Source organism: Heterocephalus glaber, unplaced genomic scaffold, assembly GCF_053883595.1.
Source record: "Heterocephalus glaber isolate CG9 unplaced genomic scaffold, H.glaber_assembly_v1.0 deba00001429, whole genome shotgun sequence".
Lineage (NCBI taxonomy): Eukaryota > Metazoa > Chordata > Mammalia > Rodentia > Bathyergidae > Heterocephalus > Heterocephalus glaber.
Genome location: NW_028258294.1, coordinates 23,826,028 through 23,849,556, shown reverse-complemented (window position 1 = coordinate 23,849,556; position 23,529 = coordinate 23,826,028). Strand labels below are relative to the sequence as shown.

General features: G+C 37.2%; 2 protein-coding genes across 9 annotated transcripts in view; one reads left to right on the top strand and one right to left on the bottom strand.

Annotated features, from left to right (window-relative positions):
* Window positions 1-23,529, top strand: part of Npat (nuclear protein, coactivator of histone transcription) — an 81,901-nt gene that overhangs the window by 51,104 nt on the left and 7,268 nt on the right. For 7 of the 8 annotated variants that reach the window (XM_087212174.1, XM_087212173.1, XM_087212172.1 and 4 more), the window contains one exon: window positions 4,535-23,083. The gene's annotated coding sequence lies outside the window, so the exon portion shown is untranslated. The remainder of the gene's footprint in view (window positions 1-4,534; window positions 23,084-23,529) is intronic. The other variant, XM_087212169.1, reaches the window with a different exon arrangement.
* The window catches only part of Acat1 (acetyl-CoA acetyltransferase 1), a 43,968-nt gene continuing 23,305 nt past the window's right edge, over window positions 2,867-23,529 (bottom strand). The window contains exons 2-12 of the mRNA XM_004856512.4: window positions 20,405-20,452; window positions 19,290-19,407; window positions 18,936-19,031; window positions 18,643-18,743; window positions 8,678-8,821; window positions 8,029-8,179; window positions 6,989-7,084; window positions 5,567-5,680; window positions 5,058-5,122; window positions 3,488-3,645; window positions 2,867-3,108 (exon numbers count right to left, since the gene is read on the bottom strand). Coding sequence (XP_004856569.1) covers window positions 2,988-3,108; window positions 3,488-3,645; window positions 5,058-5,122; window positions 5,567-5,680; window positions 6,989-7,084; window positions 8,029-8,179; window positions 8,678-8,821; window positions 18,643-18,743; window positions 18,936-19,031; window positions 19,290-19,407; window positions 20,405-20,452 — 1,212 coding nt within the window. The 3' untranslated portion in view covers window positions 2,867-2,987. The remainder of the gene's footprint in view (window positions 3,109-3,487; window positions 3,646-5,057; window positions 5,123-5,566; window positions 5,681-6,988; window positions 7,085-8,028; window positions 8,180-8,677; window positions 8,822-18,642; window positions 18,744-18,935; window positions 19,032-19,289; window positions 19,408-20,404; window positions 20,453-23,529) is intronic.

The window sequence follows — 23,529 nt, the reverse complement described above, 5'->3', positions numbered from 1 at the left end:
ATTTTGTTTTTAACAATTCTTTTCATAAATGTTCAATTTCCCATCATAATTATTTTACCATAGTTTTTGCTTTGTTTTAATGTTGCTCAGTGTGTGATCTATACCTTATCTTTGGAGACAGGGTCTCACTAAGTTGCCCAGGCTATGCTCATACTTGTCAGCCTCCTGCCTAGGCCTCCCAAAGTGCTGGATTTCAGGCCTGCAGCACTGCACCTGGCTAATCTTTTCTTTATGTGAATTCTTTTCCTATTTTAATGCTTTCTGCCTTCTAATTATTTAGTATATATGCCAATCCTTTTTTTTCTTTATAAATAAATTTTTCCAACTACAAAGTTCATCTTTTATACTTTTTTTATGGTATAAGGATGGGATAGAAACAAGGGCCTCATGCATACTAGTCAAGAACTCTGTTGCCAGGCGTGGTGCCACATGCCTGTAATCCCAGCACTCGGGAGGCCAAGGACTACATGGTGAGTTCAAGGCCAGCCTAAACTACATAGCAAGACCTTGTCTCAAAAAACAAAAAATGTCTTACTGAGCTCCATCACCATCCCATCTTTAACTTGGAAATAGTCTTGCTAAATTGCCCAGACTGGCCTCAGACTTGTAAGCATCCTGTCTCAGGGTCTTGAGTACCTGTGATAAGGTGTAAGCCACCATGCCCATTGTCTTCTATGCTAATAAAAGATGTAGAACTTGTCCTACTGGTATTTACCTTTATTTAGCATGTATGTATTTACCCATACTTACCACTGTTTCTTCATCCCCAGCAGTCCGGAATTCCTAGTTGTTCTTTCCATGATCTGCTCTAAACCTTTGTCATTTTTGGAGAAAACATTTTGGAGTATTCTACTTTCGAAGCTCTTGGATCTCTAAGATACTCTTTCTAGTATTTTCTAACTTTATTCCATTAAAGGTGTGTGGTCTGGGGCTATAGCTCAATAATAAAGAATATGCTTAGTATATACAAGGCCCTGGGTTCAATCCACAAAATCCCCCCAAAAAATACCTGTTGGCCATCCTGCATGTAAGAGAAGTATGAAGGTTACCTGTTTTTCTACCAGTTGTTTGAAGAATTTTAATGTTTTCTTCAGAATTCTTAGTTCTCCACTAATAGATTTTACTGATGAAATATGCTGGGGGGTTTTTGCTATTACAATTTATTTTATTATGTTGGATCGCTGCTTCAGTGTCCCATTTGTTTTAACAAACACCATTTAGTTGTCAGTTCTTTACCTCTTCTCCCTTCTCTCCATTTTTTTCCAGAATCGTCAGGCTGCTTTTCATGTGTCCAGATCACTGACCTATAGATGCAGTTAATTCTGCTTTTCCTAGTGCTGTTTTAAGTTCTTTAAGTTAGGGCAGATACTCACTTAGTGTATTGAAAGGTGATTAAAGCATAAGACAAGAATTTGGACTTTATTAGACAAACTTGTATTTGAACCCCAGCTCAGCTGTTTGACCCTGAATTTATTTAGCAACTCCATGGCTGTTTCCTTACCTATATGGGAGAAATAATAATGGTTCCTGCCTAGTTGTAGTGATGATTAAAAGTCTTAAGGATAAGTTGTACCTTAGTTCATGATCTCAGTTTGTTCTACAATGCTGGAAAAGACAGCCACGTTCATGTTCATGTGGGAAAGATGGCCAAGGTCGTGTTTGTCACCCGATTCAGAGTTCACAAAAACAAAATTTTGCCAAAACCTTCAGTTTGTGAACTCAATTGTTTGCAAACGAAAGCATTTGTGAACTGAGGTACCACTGTACTTAACACATAAAGAGCCTCAAAAGTTCTTTGATTACAGATGTTTTTAAAAATATTCTTCCCTTGAATCTTAGGACCAGTAGTTCTTTTTTCCCCCCATATATGATCTGTTTCTTCAAAGATAAATATCTATAATAATAATTTGCCAAAGCACCTTTACACAGTGACTTGACTGCCTCCCATTTATTTACCACTGAGTTGGAGTTTTTCTTTTTCAGGGCTGCTTTTGAGGTTGGAGAACAGGCCCATGTCTGCAGTGGTTTTTCCAGATAAATACAATTCAAGTGACTCATGCTACAATATTCCCTGTCTAAGAATACGCATTGTGGCATGCTGGAATTGGCAATCTTCTCATTATAACTCTTCATCCTGTCCATTTCCACATTCTTTCTCATTCTCTGTGCTGTCATAATTCAGATCCCAGGATTTTGTTTGATTTCCTATACCCCCAGCCCTGAATTCTGAAGTTGTAAGAAATTGCCTAGACTCTAGACATGAGCATATGGGCTTCTCTGTTTCTAGTACTACTGCACATGCTACATTTATGGCTTTTTTTTTTTTTTTTTTTTTAGATTCTTACTATGTAGTCTAGGCCAGCCTCATACTTGCTATGTAACCCAGGGTGCCTGGATTCAAACTCAACTCTCCTGCCTCAGCTTCCTGGGTACCAGGATTACTGGCATGCACCACCATGCTCAGCTTGTCTGTGGCTTCTTGACTAATGCTAAAAGGCACTGCTGGTTTACTCAGAATAACCAGCTCTCACTTTAAGAATCTACTAAAAGTAAATTACCGATGAATAACATTCATTTGACCTTTAATAAACCAGATATAAAAATTGTGATTTGTTCTCTGAAAGGGACACTTCCAGCTACTTGTATAAATCATCAGTAATTGCACACAGATTCATACTGTAGAAATATATCAAACTTTTTTTTTTTGGTACCGGGGATTGAACTCGGGTCCTTGTGCTTGCGCAGCAGGCGGTGAAACCACTGAGCTAAATCCCCGGCCCTGTATCAAACTTTTAAGAGTGTCAAACTTTTTTAAATGAGAGTATCCAAAAATTAAAGCAGAAGAAAAAAATGTAATGTCAAGAGGTTTGGGGATATGATCATTTTTATTTTTAAAAGTTGAAATAGAAATTAATAATAAATGAAAGAGTTTGGATATAAGTTGCCCCAAGGGAGTCACAAAGGGCTCTCTCCTGAAACAGCAGAGGCTACAGCTTCTGAATCAGCAGCGCAGAGGCTCCTCCTCCTCCATTGCAAATACTGGCAAGACCATATTCTCCTTGCTTCAGGGCATGAGCCAGATGAACCACAATCCTGGCTCCAGACATCCTAGGATTAAGAAAGCATTTTGTTTCTTTGATGTAGAACAGATTTTATAACTAATCAGAAAATGTCTCTATTACAAATTAACTTCTTGAAAAAACTATTAGCTACTACTTATAGCTGAATTAACTACTTTTCTTAAATTTAGGACTTTTGTTTCAGGAAGGGTTATGGCTCTTCTTAGAAGCCTGAGCACAGATTTTAGTTTCTCTTTTAGGATTCAACACTGTTGGGTTTCGAGCAGTAGATGTTGGATACCAGAAATGGTGGCCACCTTACAAAGGATATATGGGAAGGACAATTTAGCAACAGGAACATCATGAATCAGCTGCAGTTTAAATAGATTTACAAAGGTAGCTATTAACCTAGAAAATATTTTACTTACCCAATTGGATGCCCCAGAGAAACAGCTCCCCCATTAATATTCACTTTTTGGGGATCAATCTCCAGCATTTTAATGTTTGCTAGTACAACCACACTAAAGGCTTCATTTACTTCCCACATTGCAATGTCTTCTTTTTTCAGTCCTGCATCTTTAAGAACCTAAACATTTTTAAAGGATGATGTTCAAATAGTCATAACTTATTTTCATTTTTTTGACATTCTGTAATTATGGTTTGCATTTCCCTTTGATGTTAAGTGTTTAAAATGTGGCGCTTTTTAATTTCTAAAGGATCTTTTCCTCATGTTTTTGCTTTAATTTTTCATCTTACTGCATTACAAAGAATCTTATTTGCATTATGTCTATTTTGAGATAGAGAAAATTTGAAATTTTTGAACATTCCACAATTGCTTAAGGTGCATACCTTATTTGAGTATACAACTTTATATAAGACATGACTAAATGATATGTTGCTTAGTTTTATATTCTTGATCTGTAAAATTAAGTTGATTTGTCTCCTATTAGGTTTGTTTTTCCTTGTATCTCCTTAAGTTTCTGCTTTTAAAAAGTTATGGGGCTGGGGCCAGGGATTTAGCTCAGTGGTGCTGCCGACTGCCTGATAATCACAAGGACCTGAGTTCCATCCCCAGTACCAAAAACAAAAAAAAGTATGGGGCACTGGGTGTGCTGGTGCATGCTTGTAATCCTAGCACTTGGGAGGCTGAGGCAGGAGGATTGCTGTGAGCAGGAGACCAGCCTGGGCTATATAGTGAATTCAAGGCCAACCTGCACTACATAGCCAGACCCTATCTCCAAACAACCAAAAGTTACTGGGTTGTTTGGAACACATATATATCTGTTGTGAAGTCTTTAATTATATGACATTTTGAGTTTCTCAGCTATGTATGAAGGTATTTTTGTGTTCGTGATTATCCTTTATCCTAATACTTTCATAAAAATTTTTCCAGTGTCCTCTTTCATTAGAAGTTTCATCTTTATGCTTTGTAATGTGGGTGTTGACTCTTAAAAGCTGTACATTCCTTTATCTAGATGCTGTTCTCAAGAGCTGCATGCTTGGATGAGACCCTTTCTCCGGAGGGAATTTCTGCTGGAGACTCTCATCTCCTCAGCACTTTCTTCGTGCCCACTTCCTGCACAGACGTGGTCATTTTTCCCTCTGGTAACACTGGCCGTCTGGAATATGTAGGTTTGCTGTGTCTGGTTTTACCCTTGCTCTCTGACCTGCTGCCAGTAGGTCCCTTTCAGGATAGAGACATCTCTTTTTGGAAGTGACTGTTTGCTTTGCATTCTAGATCTGGAACTGCCAGTATTTACCTTTCTTTGCCACACCAGCTTCCTCCTTTGTCTTTACTACACCAGGTGTGTGCATTCAACATCATACTTAAAAATAATTCAATTATTTTATCTGTTCTAGTGAAGATGTAGTTTGTGGGTTGCTCTGTTATTTTCAGGAAAAGTGAGAAGCTATCTGTGCTCTTGCAAATGAAACTGACCTTGTTACAAGCAAACCAGAAGTTAGCACAGTGGGGTACAGTCCCTCACTTTTTCTCACCTTAGGTACAGCATAGGCAGGTGCAAGTGGAAAATCAATGGGGTCCACAGCAGCATCAGCAAATGCTGTAATGAAAGATTGTTACAATCTTTTACCAGCATCTAAAGCTTTATCTTTTATGTATGATATGCAAAACCCGAGCTAACCTTTTATATCTTTCATGTAATTTTTGGTAGATTACTTTTTTTTTGGTACTGGGAATCGAACTTAGGACCTTGCACTTGCAAGGCAGGTGCAGCGCCACTGAGCTAAATCTCCAGCCCTAGATTACATATTTTTAAAAATTGATTTTGACAGTTTTTGTTTCATCTGCAGATTATAACAAATATCAAAGGAGTGTCTGTCTCAATTGAAATATGTATCAATATTTGAAATAAGTTAAATGCTGTCACAAAGCACAATCTGCAGATAGAAATGGCCAACTCCTTTGTCATGTATTACCAGCAAAGAGAGTCAGTTTCAGGAAGAACTTATCGAAGTTTAGAAATAAACAAGGGCAGAACATCTACCTGTTATTCTTGCCAGCGGCTTAACGTTGAGCCTTTTGGCTGCACCTGCAGTCATCAGAACCACGGCAGCTGCCCCGTCATTCAGTGTGCTGGCATTGGCTGCTGTTACTGTGCCTGAAAGTAGCATTAAGCATGAAGTCAAAACACAGCTTCACATTGAATTCATCTGGTTCAGTTCTGACCAGTACCTCCAGAGTATGTCTGGGTTGCTGGATTTATGAAATCATTTCCACCCTCAAGAAACATGTATAAAGCTAGCCACAACACGATGTACAGTGCCTTGTATTAGTGTTCAATAGTTTTCTCAAAGCTAGCTCAGAAACATGCATGATGTCACTGGGTAAATAAATGCTGGTCAATGATTCAAAGATAGAGAAGGACTGGTTCATGTTTTTCTTCCCAGCATTTAACTCTTGGCATAAATAAAATATACCAAATATTTACCACATATTTTCCAAATCAGTGTCAAAATCAGGTATTTCTTCAGAATCACTTGAACTTTGTTAATGAATACTGTAAACATCATTAAACTATACAATTTAAACACAGGAATGCTATAGGATATAAATGATAGAGAAGGGTTTGGGGTTTTTTTGTTTAGGGTTTTGTTGATAGGATCTATACTGTGTAATCGAGGCTGGCCTCAAATTTGTGATCTTCCTGCCTTAGCCTTCCAAGTGCTGAGATTACAGACATCTGTCCCCATACCTAGCAAAGCTGGATTTTTTTTGTTTGGTTTTGTTTTTAGTCCTGGCAATTGAACCCAGGGCTTAAGAAGCTAACCCATAATAGACAGCTACTGAAAGTATAAAAATACACTCTTGCAATATAACTTTATATGATGTTTTGCAAAACGAACACTGACCTATTCCTGGAATTGAGGTCAATTAGGGAAAAAATAATTTCAGATTATTATAACTGTACACGGGCAACTTTAAAGAAGAGTTGATTGGAGGGTGTAACTCAGTGGTAGAATACTTAACTACCATGTGTCAACTCTGAGTGTGATCCCTGGCATCACAAAACAAAAGACATTTAAAACATTGAGATCTCATTTGTACCAACAATGAACAATTACTTCTTGAGAATCCACTGCATGCCAAGCAAGCACTGGAGATAAACCAGTGAAAAACAAAGCTATCAACTTAGACCTTAGGGAATTTAGACTTTTAGCAATAAACTTTCAAGATGAACAGCATATGAAAAAGTTGTTACACGTCTCTCCCTTGGGATTTATATATTAAAGATAAAAATTAAGCAAATTTAAATATAATTTAGATTAATACTGTTAATTTTACTTGAGTTTGATATACTGAAAATGTTAAATAATATCTAGATGCCTTCTGGAATTATTTAAGTCCTTAAGCATTTCCAAGAATTGATATGGTATATAATTCAGTTTTTTCTTATTTTACTACTAACCATTTTCTTTTTGGAAAACTGTCTTCAGCTTTGGAATTTTACTAAAATCAACACGCTTGTATTCTTCATCTTCTTTCACCTCTACATCTGGTTTACCTAAAACAAAAATATTTTACATTATCACCAACCAAAGACAAAATAGTCACTTAATCAAGAAACTGTTACCTAAGATGTCTGCTAGTCTGTGTCCCTCTTTCTATGCCTGCATGCTTTCAACTATCCTAAATAAATGCTCATTGGGAGTCTACCCTCTATAACCTCTATTATGTTAGTGTTGTAAAGACCAGATTAGTAAGTAGCTTAAGGAAATTCACATCTTCTGCACATCCACATCCCATGATCTTTTCTCTCATCTCCCTTCTGTGATCACAGATCACTCTGTTGACCCCAAGGGTAGATCTCAGGCCAACATCAGATAAATTCTATATTCTGTCATAGAGAGCACAGTAATCATTCATAGAATAGAAAGGTAACCTATGTGAATGAGTCTGTACTGTGGATTTACTCTAGTGGAGTTGTTTTCCACTCTGCCTAAGAGCATTATAGATGAGACCTCAGAAATTTAGGCAGCACTTTAAGAAAGCCTGAGAAAACAAAGCATTCAGCAGTGAAAAGCCAATACAGCAAGTCCTAATAGTATGGAATAGAGAGTTCCAACCCAGAAGCTCCCAGCGCTGACTGGTGCTGCTGTTCATCCTTCAGTTCTGAGCGCTCCCGAGCACACTTCTGGTAAAATATCTCTTTTAAACTTAAGCAAATGTATTGCGTGTCATATGAGAATGAATTGTAATAAATTTCTCAAATTTACAATATGCTTAGCTTAGTGTACCTTAAAATTGGATAGAAATCTGACATTAAATTGGGTTTTTCTCTGAAGTTGGCAGCCCTTCCCTTTATCAAGCCTAAGTGTCAGTGTTCTCGGCCTAAAGGAACAGATAATGTACTAATGTAACACAAATTTAGCAACATGTAGAAAAGTACTAAAAATTAAAATCAAAAGACAAAAGAACAAAAACTGTTTTGGAACATTATCCCTCTACCTTTTACTGTAATTGTGACAGGAATAACTTCATTTCCAAATTTTCCAGCTTCCCATGCTGCTTTACTTCTGGTGTAAGAGTTAATAGCATAAGTATCCTGTTCATCTCTTGTAATATTCAGCTTCTTTGCAGTATTCTCAGCACAGCTGCCCTGATAAATTGGAAATTACTTTAAAACTCTGCACCACTTTGTAAACAATGGTTAGCACTTAAATTTAGTTTTTTAAAGTATTTTTTACATATACTTCATCTTTAAATACTTGCATTATCCTAGAAGTTGCTCTTATAGAAACCAGAAAGTTTCTTATAAAAGTGTGCAGCAGCCAGGTGTGGTGGTGCATACCTGTAATCCCAGCACTCAGGAGGCTGAGGCAGGAGGATCACCAAGAGTTGGAGGCCAGCCTGGGCTACATAGCAAGTCCAAGGGCAGCCTGAACTACATAGTGAGACCCTGTCTCAAAAAAATCAAAAAAGGGGGAAAAAAGTGGGGGGCTATTTAGCAATTTGACCTATACTGAGTGGGCATAAAAAATATTTTCCCAACATGAATGGCTAAAAATCAACATTTATAGAACCCGTGCTTCAAATTCAGTTTCCAAAATAAATCAAGTATATATCTGACATTCCCTATTAAAAAAACAATATTTACCATGTGAATTTTATTGTAGACATCAGTTAGCCCGTCTTTTACAATCAGATCTTCAAGCTTTACCCCACCGTACGGTGTTGCTCCTCTGTTCATTACATAGGGAACGTTGGACATGCTCTCCATCCCACCTGCCACCATCACATCCTGCTCAGCAACACAAAAATGTCAGGTCAGAGTTGCAAACCCAATATACACACTCTACACAGCTATCGACAAATGGGTATTCTACATGAATTTATTCACCATTTGTTATCCCCTTTATAATCTGACCCTGATAAAAGGAAATTGTTTAAAATATGTAATGAGAATTAAGATTCAAGCCAAACAATACCAGAAAATTATGCAAGATCATCTGAAATTCTAATCATTTCATTGACACTGCTAAAAACTTAAATGTCTACTAAAAGATTAGAAGCAGTCTCAATTCATGGAAATAACCCTTCTGATTCCATGATTGAAACCTCGGCACTTCCTAGACAGCTGTAATAATGGTGACTTCATCTTCTGATATGCAGTCCTTGCTTTCCCCATGGTGACACAGTACTGATGTGAGCCACCCTTGCTAGAATTCATCTTGTTTCACGCTTAAAGGAACTCAGTATAAAAGCTCTTTACAACTGCCTTTTTTCTCCTTTGTCAATCTCATATCTGGGCCTCCACCTCAAGTCATATAGAACTAGTTGAAACTTTGCAGAGATACCATGCTCACTTAGCGTACCACTTCTGCACTGGCTGAGCAGTCCACCAATATGTAAAACCCTACATTTTATAGCTAGGATGTAGCTTAGTGGTAGAGCACTTGCCAAGCATGTACGAGGCCCTAGGTTCAATTCAGAGCAAAAAAAAAAAGTAAAAATCCTACATTTTCTTTAAAACTAACCAAAACAGCCAGTTATAGTTTCCCTGACTGCTTATTTCTATACTTCCTTTTTGGAACAGTTTCCTTTCTTATGTGTTCCCCAACTACTGTATGATGCTTCTATTAATAGAGTAACACTATATGGTGGGTATGGTTATTTGCAAAATCTGTTCCCATTTTTTGCCTTGTTCCTTCCTTTCCCTCTTCCCCCTCACCTGTTCCCCTTCTCATTTACCTAGAAATGTCTCAAACTTATCCTTCTTTATGGCAGAGTAGTATTCCATTGTATAAAAAGCTACATCTTCTTTATCCATTCATTGGTTGATGGGCATTTGAATTGTTTCCAAGATTCAGCTGTTACAAACTATGCTGCTATAAACATGAGTGTGCGTATATTGCTGTAGTGATACTTTTAACTCAAGAGGATACCAAGAAGGAGAATAGCTGGGTCAAATAGAACCTCTAGTTTTAGTTATTTGAGGAGTCTCCATACTGATTTCCACAGAGGTTGCACCAGACTACACTCCCATGCACAGTGGAGAAGGGTTCCTTTTTCCCTACAGCCCCATCAGCATTTGTTATTAGTTGATTTTTTTGATAACTATTCTTTCTAGAGATGGAATCTCAGTTGTTTTGTTTTCTGGGTAACTGGGAATCAAACTCAGGACCTTGTACTTTTGAGGCAGGCGTGGTGCCACTGAGCTAAATCCCCAGCACTTCTCTGCATTGCTTTTTTTTTTTCTGGTACCGGGGATTGAACTCAGGTCCTTGCACTTGCGTAGCAGACGGCACAACCACTGAGCTAAATCCCCAGCCCTCTGTTGCTTTTAATTTGCACTTCTTGAATGACCAGTGATGTTGAATAGTTTTTTTATATATTTGCCATTTCTACTTCATCTGAGAAGTGTCTATTCATTTTAGATGCATGTTTTTGGATTGAGTCTTTAAATTTGGGAGGGGAGGGTCTGATTTTTTAGGGTTTTTTATTCCAGATATTAGTCCTTTGAGGAAGAACTGGCAATTTTTTCCATACTGTGGGTTGTCTCTTCCCTCTTTTGGTGGTTTGCTTTGCTGTGCAAAAGCTTTTTAATAAGATGAGGTCTCAATTGTTGATTCTTTGTGATACTTCCTGTGTGATCAGGATTTTGTTCAGAAAGTCTTTGCCAACCATGTCTTTAAGAGTTCTACCTATTCTATCTTCCAGCAGATTTAATGTTTCTGTTTTAATATTTAGATTTTTGATCCATTTTGATTTTAGTTAAGGGCATGGTGAAAGATATGGGTCTAGCTTTAATCTTCAGCATGTGGAAAGCTAGTTTTTCCAGCACTATTTAGTAAAGTAGCTATTTTTCTTCCAGTGAAGATATTTGGCTCTTTTGTCAAAGATAAGGTGACTGACTGTGTTTGGAGTTGTTTCTGCTTCTTCTAGCCAGTACCATGCTGGGTTTTTTGTTTGTTTTTTGTTTTGGTACCAGGGATCGAACTTGGGTCCTTGCGCTTGTGCAGCAGGCAGCGAAATCACTGAGCTAAATCCCTGGCCCTACCATGCTGTTTTTATAACTGTACCTCTGTAGTATAATTTCAAGTCAGGGATTGTGATGCTCCCTGCCTTGCCTTTGTTGCCCAGAATTGCTTTTGCTATTTTAGGACTCTTCTGGTTACAAATGAGTATTAAGATTGTTTTAGTGCTGTGAGATATGCTATTGGTATTTTGATAAGGACTGCATTAAATCTATATGAAAATTTTGGAAGTATGGCCATTTTCACTATATTGGTACTTCCTAAGAACAAGGGATTCTTTCCATTTTCTGATATCCTCTTCAATCTCCTTTTACAGAATACTGTACTTTATAGTGTAAAGCCCTTTTACTTCCTTCATTAGATTGATTCCTAGGTGTATCATTTTTTGGATGCTATCATGAAAAGTGTGGTTTCCCTAATTACTCTCAGTGAGTTTGTTATTTGTGTACAAGAATGCTATTGATTTTTTGAGTGTTGACTTTGTATCCTGCTATGCTACTGAATTTGGTTATTAAATCTAGAAGTCTTTTGGTGGAACTTTTGGGGCCTTCTATGTAGAGCATCATGTCATCACAAATAATGATAATTTAACTTCTTCCTTCCCTATCTTTATTCCTTTTTATTTCTTTCTCTTGTCTAATTGCTCTGGCTAATGTTTCCAGAACTACACTGAGTAAGAGTGGTGATAGTGGACATCCTTGTCTCGTTCCTGATTTTAAAATGAAAGCTTTCAGTTTTTAACCACTTACATATGTTGGCTGTTCGTTTGTCATAGATGGCTTTTATCAGATTGAGATAAAGACCATCTATTCCAATTTTTTGTAGGGTTTTTATCACGAATGGGTGTTGGACTTTGTCAAAAGGTTTTTCTGCATCTATGGAGATGATCATATGGTTTTTGTCCTTGGCTGTGTTAATATGGTATATTACATTTATTGACTTGCATATGTTGAACCATCCCTGTATCCATGGGATGAATCCTACTTGGTCATGGTGTATAATCTTAATGATTTGCTATATTGTTTGCCAGTATTTTATTGAGGATTTCTGCACCTGTGTTCATTAGGAAGATTAGCCTGTAGTTCTCTTTTTTGGTTGGATCCTTCTCTGGTTTCAGTATTAGGATAATGCTTGCTTCCAGAAATGAATTTGGGAGTATTGCTTCCCTTTCAATTTCATTAAAGAGTTTGAGAAGTAGCAGCATTAGATCTTCTCTAAATTTCTTGTAGAATTCAGCAGTGAATCCATCAGGGCCTGGGCTTTTCTTTCCTGGTAGATTTTTAATTACATTTTCAGTATCATTGACTGATATTGGCTTATTTAGAATTTTTATATCTTCTTGATTCAGCTTTGGTAATTCATATGTATTTAGGAATTTTTCCATTTCTTCTGTGTTTTCCATCTTATTAGAATATAGGTTCTCAAAGTAGGTATTGGTGATCTTCTGAATTTCTGCAGGATCTGTTGTGATTTCACCTTTTTCCTTGCTAACTGCATGGATTTGAGGTTTTTTTCTTTCATTTTTGTGATAAGGTTGGCTGTTTGTTGACTTTATTTAATCTTTCAAAGAATCAACTCAGTGCATTGGTTCTTTGTATTGATTTTTTAGTCTCCACTGCATTAATTTCTGCTCTGATCTTTATAATTTCCTCCCTCATATGAGCTTTCGGGTTGACTTGCTCTTTTTCTAGAAACTTGTTCAACATTATGTTGTTTATTTGAGCTCACTGTTTTCCTGATATTGGTATTCATCACTATAAATTTCTCTTACAGGACTGCTTTCATTTCATCCCATGAGTTCTGGTATGCTGTATTGGCATTATCATTTAATTGTAGAAGGTGTCTAATTTCTTCTTTAATTTCATCTGTGACCCATTGGTTTTTCAGGAGGGTGTTACTTAATTTCCATGTATTTCTGAAGTTTTTGTAGTTTCTTTTGCCATTGATTTCCAATTTCATTGCACTATGGTTTGATAATACACATGGAATAATTTCAGTTCCTTTGCATTTACTTAATTAACCATGTTCTATGAACTAGTATGTGGTCTGTTTTAGAGAATGTCTCATGTGCAGTTGAGAACAGTGGGTATTCTGAGCATCATGGGGCACTCTGTAAACATCTACTAAGTCCACTGTTAAGAAGTTTAGTTCAGTTCTGGTATTTTTGTTGATATTTTGTCTAGTTGATCTATTTTTGACACTGGGGTATTGAGGTACCCCATTACAACTGTGTTAGTATTTACTTGATATTTCACATTTGTTAATATGTTTTATATAGTTGGGTGTGCTGGTATTTGGTGAATGTATATTTATGATATCCTCTTCCTCTTGGATCATTCCCTTTACAGGGATGTAGTGATGTTCATCTCTCTTAGTCAGTCTTGGCTTGAAATCCACTGTGTGCAAATAGAATAGTGACCCCTGCTTTTTTCCAAGCGCACCTGTCACATGTAGTGTTGTTTTCCATCCTTTGACTTTCAGTCTGGGAATTTATTTTTGAATTAAATGTTTCTTTTTTTGTTGTTTTTTTGGTACCAGGAATCGAACTTGGGACCTTGCGCTTGCGAGGCAGGTGCCAGAACCACTGAGCTAAATCCCCGGCCTTTAAATGTGCTTCTTATTGGATCTTACATCTTAATCCATTATGCCAGTCTGTTTCTTTTGATTGGTGAATTGAGACCATTTACATTGATGGTTAGAACTGCTAAGTACTGACTTATCTTTGTCATGTTATTTTTCTGTTGTTAGTTCCTTCCCCCCCACCCCGCCCATATGTTTAGCCTTGCCTGGTGGATTCATTCTGCTGGGGTTAATGGAGTTGTAGTCATTGTTATCTCTTTCTAGAATGTCCTTCAGAACATTTTGGAGTGCTGGTTTGGTGGTCATGAATTTCTTCAGTTGTTCTTTGTCATAGAAGTATCTCATTTCTCCATCAATTTTGAAAGATAGTTTTGTGGAGTATATCAATCTGGGTTGGAGGTTGTTTTCCTTTAGGGCTTGAAATACTTCATTCCAAGCTCTCCTTGACTGGAGGGTTTGTGTTGAGAAGTCTGCTGTGATTTTGACCAGCTTTCCTTTATGTGTGATTTGTTTCTTCTAACAGCTTTTAATTTTTTTTTTCCAGTACTGGTATTCCAACTCAGGACCTTGCACTTGTCAGGCCGGCATGGCACCACTGAGCTATATCCCCTGCCCTGTAACAGCTGAATTTCTGGAACCTTGACTATTATATGCCTTGGTATTTTTTTTTTTATCATAGTTAATTGGAGTTCTATATGCTTCATTTATCTGTATGTCAAATTCTTTTTGCTTGCCTGAGAAGTTTTCTGCCATTACTTCTGTGAACAGGTTTTATATGTCATTTTTTGTATCTCCTGCTTTTTCACTGACTCCAATCAATCTTATGTTGTTGTTCTTTGCATCACTTAGAGACTGTTGGATTTTTCATGGTCCCTTGCTTTTTTAAAGAAATCGTTCTTGGGCCAGGGATTTAGCTCAGTGGTTCCGTCGCTTGCCTTGCAAGCACAAGTACCCAAGTTCGATCCCTGGTACCAAAAAAAAATAAAAATAAAAATAAAGAAATCGTTCTTATGATTGCTAACCTCAATCTTGTCTTCTATACACTGTATCTGATATTCTATCCTCACATTGGCTTATTCTGCCGTGTATACTTTTCAGTGGAATTTTTTTTCTAGTGGATATCTGTTTCATGGATTCCATTTCTTTCCTATGTTGAGTGTTCACTATTTTCATCATTTTCCTAATCCTCTCTTTTTTATCTGTATTGCTCTAGAGTCACTAAACATGTCTTTCATTATGGTCACCCTCTCTCTAGTTATCTGAGAGATTATTTCTGATTTTTTTCTAGAGCCTCAATCATCTGCTTTGTTACTTCTGCTGTTACCACTTCAGAGAATCCAGGTGGTTGGCTTTCAAACTGTTCTACCTTACTGCCCCCTGGGTTTGTCTTTGGTGAGCTGGAAGTCTAGGGTTGCATCTTGCTTAAGTGTCTATTCATTTCCTTTTTTTTTGTTTAGTTTAATTCCTGGGTGGATGCTTGTAAATTACTTATGGCAGGTAGCTTATTGCTAGTATTTAGAACCCTTAGGAAATAACTACTTCTCAGGTCTTCCAGGTGTAGCTGGCTTTTGGGTTTTGAGTCTATTGCAAGATCTTACCTCTTCAATTTATTGGGGCTGAGCAGTTGCTGCGTATTCAGACTAGCCCGATCCTTTGGCAATGGCCTATGGTATTATTTATGACCCTTAGGCAATCTCAGCCTTGATATACCAGGAAGAAGAACTGATTAGAACAATTATGTCACCTTGGCTAAGTAGTACAATCAGCAATAATAATAGCATCAAACAGCCTAGAGAATGACAAACTGTGGTAACTATTAATTTGCCACCTTTAACCCTATGAACTATATTTGTGGTTATATAACAAAATTTAAAACAAACCAGAAAATTGTATACAGTAAATATGTCAGTATGGCAATTTTACCCTCGGGAGAAAATTTAAAAGGGGTTGGGGAAAAAATAGAAAAAGAAGAGCTTAGAACCAAGGCTATAGAACAAAGGAAAACTATGTGAACTTTGGGAAACTGGTGAAGAATACAGGAGGGAAAGAGAAAAGGAAGAAATAAAAATGAGAACAGAACAACAAGAAAACTAGAAACACACATATAAAAACAAAAACAATCAAAAAAAATGAAAAAATGTCCACTTCAGGGTGTGTCTGGTAGACAGGGCATGTTACTGATAGACAGAGTGGGCAGACAGGGCCTAGATCCCTGTTGATTAATCCCAGCAATCCAGCCAGATTTAAGGCAGGGTAATGGAAAATCCTAGCAAGCCTGCATCTTTAGTTCAGGGTGATTTCTGGCTGTGAGGCTGGAACCCAATTTTTTCAGCCTGCAACACTGTGTGCTTCCTGCTGGCTTGAACTTGGCTTCTTGACATCTTACTAACTTGAACTCAGTTCTGCTTCACCCTGTCACTGGGAGCTGCTAGATGGAGCCAGCCCTCAGCTGCTCAGTTCTGCTTCAGTTGGCCTGTCTCCAAGATTGCTCCCAGCCAACTGCCCTCTCCCTGGGGACATTTGAATCAGAGTAACTTATCAGCCACTCTAGTCCACTTCATTCACTGCTTCATTTCACTGGTGCGTCCCTCTATGGTGGGGGCTTCTTGGGTCACCAGAAGTCACCATACATCTGCAATTTCAAGCCACCCCTTCCACAAAGTTGAGTCAGGGCTCAGAGAAAAAGTCCTGCTTGCTACCTCCTTCTGTATTGAAGTCCTTCTCTTCACTCTCCTTGTGGGCTTCAATTCTCGCTTCCAATCCTTTCTGGGTCCCGGGGACCTCTTTCCCTCCTCTTCCTCACACTGCTATATTCCAGCATCTGGACACCAAATCTCAGAAAGGCTCTTTCTCTGTTGTTCACCAGTTCACCATCTTCACAGAGGTAATGGCCACCCAGAGTAGGATGTGCAAGAGTGCAGAGGATCTGTCTGCACACTGGAGATTGGAAGGATCCAGTTGAAGGTCTAGAGTTCACTGCAATGTCTATCCCCTGCAAGTCTGTATCAGGAGGCTGATGGGTCTGTGATGGAAGGCTAGCTAAGCTCCTTTGGGGCCAGAGACTGTTATATTTTTATGTCCTCAGCAGCTGCCTCATAGAAGTTTAATACATATTAATTAACCTATTATTACAAATCAACAAAAATTCACTTGCATTATAAGGGCTAATTTGTAACAGTTTACTACAAAGCATTAAATCAACCAAAAGTAAGGCCATTTTCCACACTTCTTAATAAAAACAAATAGAAGTTCTTCAAACAAATCTAAATATTTTGCTTATTCTAAAATATGGAGAATCTTAATTTCTTCTCATCTGTGTTTTTTTCACCTATTGTCAAATATTTTTTCTAATGCTGATGACAATCATAAGTGACAGAAAATAAGGCATCAATTCTTTTTCATTATAAAACTGACTTTTCCAAAACCACAGATAATTAAATATTAAGTAGACAGTTCCTTATATGGCTGTCACTATATACACGCACAAATGAATCAAATAATACTAAGTATTTCAATATAGCATTTCCTAGAGAACCAATAAATCAATTAAGATTATCACTAAAACAGTTTTGGAATATCTAAACAATCTCATGACCATTTTCCATTCACTAGTTTTACAAGAATTTGATAACACCTGATGTGATTGTAGTCAAACAGGCTCACAAAACTTTTGCAAATATAACTGGTATAACTTTTTTGGAAAGTATTGTAAAATATTAAGTTTTTTAAATCCTCTCAGCAGTTTTTTTTTTCAGAGTTTTTCCAAAAACACTTGCACATAATTCAATTTTTAATATTTTGTTTGCCACCCTATTGCTATTTACTGTCATATAGTAGATACTCAGGTAAAAAGGGGCAAAAGTAGGATTTGAATTAGCTCTAAACTTTTTCCTCATAACCACTACACTTTACTGTTACCAGTGGAGTTGAATTAAGTATGTGTGTATATATGTATGCGTTTGTGTGTATATATGTATGTATTGTGTGTATATAGCATTGAAAACTGAAGAACTGGAGACAACACAGATGCTCATTCAATAAGAACCAATAAATTTGCTACTGTATATTTATTCAGTTCAAATAGAATGCTATCCTGTGTGCTAACAGATTTTCAAGACATTAAGTGGCACATAGAGCGAATTTCCCCCACATTTCTGTTTTCAAAGAGCAGTTTACATCTTCTACACCATTTGAATTTTTAGAAACCTTGCCACTGACTTTTACCCTGGTAGTGTTAGAGCCTCGGAGTGCATGCATTAGGAATGAAGACCTCTGCTTCTTTACTTTGGTCCTACAACTTTATGTCTCACCTTCCTCTTTTGAAAAAGGAAGGGCCTGGGTCCATTCAAATAGTTTAGATCTAGTCTTCTAACATCACAGCTTATATTTGCTGAGCAGCCTCTCTCTTGGTCAGTCTCACTCAGGTAAAGACATGTGCTAGATAAAGACGAGCTAGATCAACAAGGCCAATGGAAAGCCTGCAAACTTAACTGAATCTGGTCTTTGTAGGAACTACAAATGAGTCATCAATCCTGGGCTCTGTCAATGATCTGATTCTCAAGGTCAACATTCGTTTTCCTTTATAATAAAAACCCTTAGATGGACACGGTGGTGCATGCCTATAATCCCAGCATTTTGGAGGCTGAGGCAGCAGCATCACTATGAATTCAAGGCCAGCCTGAACTACATAGTGGGACCCTATTTTAAAAAACCAAAGCAAAACCTTTATTCTGGCAAATACAGAATTTATACTTTTTTTTAATCACCTAATCTCAGACTAAGACTTAACTAAAGGCTCATTCCCAGACTAAAATGCCTCAGCTGAAACAAGACATTTGTCCTAGCATTTTGACCTATACTCCAGTGGAACTGCAAATCTAGACACTTCTGAGTATGAGACAACCCAACAACTTATAAGAATCTCATTTCTAGAGCATGCATATGCATAATTTTCTGCTTTTAGACTGAATATTATAATTAGTAGATAAAATGATGATGTTCTTACCTGATGTCCACACATAAGATTCTGAGATGCCATCATGATGGCTTTCATTCCTGAAGCACAAACCTTGTTTATGGTGGTGCATGGAGTAGAAACAGGTAAACCTAAAACCAACATATATAATTTTTAGAAATACTCTAAAATAGAATAAAGTATGCTACTATAATCTTCAAATTTTCTTCTACCAATACCTATGCAAGTTATGTTACGCATTTAACATTTTATTTAAATTAAAATGACCTCTATTTTGTCATTTTGAATATTCTATGTAAAAAATAAAAATGTATTCCTGGTACCTGCACCCAACACTGCTTGCCTTGTAGGGGCCTGTCCTGCACCTCCTTGAAGAACATTACCCATGTATGCTTCTTTCACTTCTTCTTTTGGAATCCCTTTTAAAAACATCAAAAAAGCATTTCCATGTTTTATTCAATTTAATAATCAGTGATTACCTAATAGGATATTACATAGCAGGAATATCTGTCAGTTTTGTGTTTCATTCCTAACTACAGTACAAAGACTTTTACAAGGGAATGCAGAAATACAGGCATTATGTCATTTCTAAGTTACATATACAGTAAGTACAAAATAAATAGGTGTTCCACTGAATCATTCTGCCCCCAAACACAAAAAGCAAAGCACTTACTAACCTGCCTTTTCAATGGCTCTCTGAATTGCAATGGAACCAAGTTGAGTGGCTGACAGCGATGAAAGGCTGCCTAGAAAGGATCCAATGGGTGTTCTCGTAGCACTTGCTATAACCACTTCCTGGCCAGACAGAAGATGGTAAAAATTACTACAGATATTTCACCCAAATTATCTTTCATTAAATATTCACATATAAGAGGCTATTTTTATGAGTAGTTACCGAAGATAAATAATCTGTGTCTGATGAATGATTTAAGACCTAATAAAACCTAGAAAAAGGAACTATGAAAAACAAACATGAAACTCCTTCCTAGTTCTCCACAGGAGTTTTGAGGCCAGTACCTTAAGTTTCAATTCTATTGCTCAGTAAAAAAATTTAAGAAACAATCACTTTACCCTTGTTAACTGCATAATGAACAACCTTAACCAAAAGCTTCCTTACTGAAGGGAACTCTAAGATTAAAAAAAGGGAAATAAAAGCTCTCAAGTACTGTACCATAAAATCCCATTGTAACAATTCTCACACTTGTCTTACACAAACTCTTATTAAGCTTCTAGAATAATTACACAGAAAGATACTACTAATTTTAGAAGCCTTCTACAACAAAGAGAGGTCCTATCAGAAAGCACTAACCAGGTGATGGGATGATGGCCATTCTTGTACAATCCTAGCTGGTCAGTCCCTCTCTTCTAGAATCCTCGATGTGGCCTCTGCATTTGGCACACAAAATACACTAAGAGTCCCTGAGTAAAAAAAGAACACTGACTGCCTGGTTCTAAAGAGAAAGTTGTTTTGTAGCAGCAGGAATTATGCAGGAACTAACAAATTTGTTTATGATAATCTAGGAGTTTAACTTAAGATTTCAATATTTAGTTATTCCTAACCACTGCATAATCCTGTGTTGACCCTAAAATAAGCTCAAGTCAGAGAATATTTTGTGTGCGTGTGTGTGTGTGACTGGAGATGGAGCTCAGGGCCTCACACATGCTAGATAAACACTCTACCACCAAGCTACATCCTCAGCCCCTAACCCAAGTCAAAAATGTGTAGATTTTTATTGACTACATTTTCTTTAAATTCTTGATATTTTAAGGCACAATTTAAATTTATACTTACATTCAAAGTAGGTTTTGATACATAATTTCGCTCCATGTGTCTTATTTCCTGTAATATAAATATTTGTTATAATGTAAAAAATATTAATGTACACAATTTCATACTTCTCAGTGATGGAATCAGTGATTTATTTCTGCCTCTACTTTTTTGGAGGTTTAGGGCAATGCTGGGGATCAAACCCAAGCCTTGTGCACGCAAAGCAAGAGCACTACCACTAAGCTACATCACCAGGCCCGTTCTGTGCTTTTATTTCCAAGTTTTCTACAATCTGCACATATCACTTTTATAAATCAGAAAAATGGCTACTTTGTAATAAATACTACTATTCTTTTTAACCTCATTGGAAATGTATGCTTTAACTTAATGAGTTTATCATCTTAAAACTTCTTTAAGTACAAGCTTTCTAAATTGCCATTTTGTGCAAAAAAAATTGCCATTTTGAGTTAAATCTAAGTTCAAAATGATATAATCTTAGTATATCACAATATTTTCATTGCATACATGCACACACAAGACACATACATATATATAAATTTATTTTAATCCAGGCGTGGTGGCACAGGCTTATATCCCAGCACTCAGGAGCCTGGGGTGGGAGGATCATGAGTTTGACACTAACATAGGCTACACGTTGAGTTCCAGGCCAACCTGGACTACAGCACGAGACCCGGTCTCAAAAAAAGATTTTGGGGGGGCCAGGGATTTAGCTCGATGCCGCCACCTGCCTTGCAAGCGCAAGGTCCCGAGTTCGAGCCCCGGTACAAAAAAAATTTTTTTTTCTTAAATAAAACTTTATTTCTCCCCATTTACTAACAAATGTCTCAGATTTATATGAGGGAAACACATCTCACATAAATATAGTCTCTATTGCCAGATAAATTATCTGTTAAGAAAGGGAAGAGGGGGCTGGAGGTATAGCTCGGTAGTAAGAGTGCATGTGTGTGTCCTAGCATGTGCAAGGTCCTGGATTCCACGTCAGCACCAAAAAAAACCTCAGCTCTTTCCACACCATTCTTATGAAACTCCCAGCAAGACACATTCTGAACATGTAGGGCATAATTCAGAGACCTACCTGATCTGAAACTGAACTATTTATAAGACAAAGAATAAAAAATTTTATCCTGTGAGGTCATTCAAAAAATGACAGCTTATATTTAGAACCTAACCTTACTGACAGTTGAAAGTTATAGTGGGAATCATATCTCACAAACAGAGCAAACAACCCCACAAATATCTAAGCTTTCAAAAGACCCAAGAATTTACCTTTTCACAGATTAAACGTGCTTTGTCCTCAATGAATGATTAAAACTTTCAATTTATAATCCAAAAGAAAGTAGATTTGACAAGTAGAGGTTATGAACAGGGATAGTCACAACTACTACAAAGTACCTCCCGAACTGGCTTTTAGAAACTGTCTGGATAAGGGGCCGGGGATTTAGCTCAGTGGTTTTCACTGCCTGCTGCGCAAGTGCAAGGACCGGAGTTCGATCCCGGAAAAAAAAAAAGAAACTGGATGAAAAATATTTTTTAAAAATTAAGTACTTGGATGAGAAGAGATGCACACAAATGAATGCTTAAAGAACATGTTTTTCTAGGCAGAAGAACAGTTTAAAATAAACTTACTTTGACTGTTCAGATGATGGAATAAGTCATTTTTATGTGAAAACGCATGTAAACAACTTTACCATAAGAAATACTTCAGACTTGATTTTTGTTGTTTTGTTTGAGACAGGGTCTCACTATGTATTTCAGGCTGGCCTTGAACTCATGACAATCTTTCTGTCTTGGCCTCTGGAGTGCTGAGATTATTGGCTTAGATTAGGCCTGGTTTGGTTTGATTTTAAAATGTCAGTGTTACAAATATTCGATGTGACGTGTATTCCACAGAGCTGTTCACACTCTTTGTTGGGTCAGGGAGAAGTGACTAACATGTATAGAGTTATTTGGCCCTCCACTTGCTTAAGAAACATTTTGAGATCATTTACCTTAGAGCATTACAGTCATTTTTGTGATATGCAAAATATGGACCTTATACTCAAGCAGCATTATAATCTTCTAAGGGAGAAATTTTAAAATTACCTACATATATTCCTTAGAACTTACTAATAAGTACAAGAATGTTGTAATAAGCAAGATATCCCCTAGATTCAAGGTGAAAGATTTTAATACTTTTTTATTATTATTATTTTGTTTTTGTTTTTTTGAGATAGAGTCATGCTATGCACTTCAGGCTGGCCTTGAACTCACTACATAGCCTAGGCTGGCCTCTGAGATCCTGCCTCAGCCTCCTGAGCTCTGGAATTACAGGCGTATGCCACCACACCCAGCCAGAGGAAAAAGACTTGGTTCTAGTCAGTGATTTGATTTATTTTATTTTATTAGTGTATGTTTGCAATACATGCTAGTTATGCTCATTTTGGGGAACTGGTACATGTATACAATATATCTTGATCATTTTTTATCCCTTTACCCACCCCAACCTACCCCCTCCCCAGTTCTCTTCCCCATTTCCCAAAAGTTTTTGATTCCTAGCTTCTCTCCTTTATTTTACTCTTTTATTTACTTGTATTTTAGGTTTCTCCTGTAAGAGAAAACACACAGTATTTTACTTTCTGTGTCTGATTTACTTCACTTAACAATACAGTCTCAAGTTCCTGGAATTCCACTGAAATCCTTCAGGTAGGAGTTCCACATGCATTATGTGTAAATTTCATGTTAACAAAATAAATGTTACTTATTGCTATCAGAGTAACCCATGTTTGTTCAGACCCTAAAATGAAACTTATCTGCTACCTCTGTCTATATCTGTACCCCCAACACACACTGTGCTAGGAATCTGATGCAGAGCCTGATAAGCAAGCCACATCCCCATCCCCTATACATGAAGCAAGCCACATCCCCATCCCCTATACATGAACTACTTAAAGCTTATCATTAGATTAGGAAGGTTTATGTTTGTTTTTACTCTCCTGAGCTTTACGTGTCTTCTCAGGTGACGGTGGCCCTGGCCAGTAGACATATGTGTGCTCAAGTAGGCAAGTCCCAGTGCATCTACTCAACAGATGTATGTTTGAAGATCAGCTGTGCAAAAGAAGCACACCCTTCACACATCATATACAGTAAAT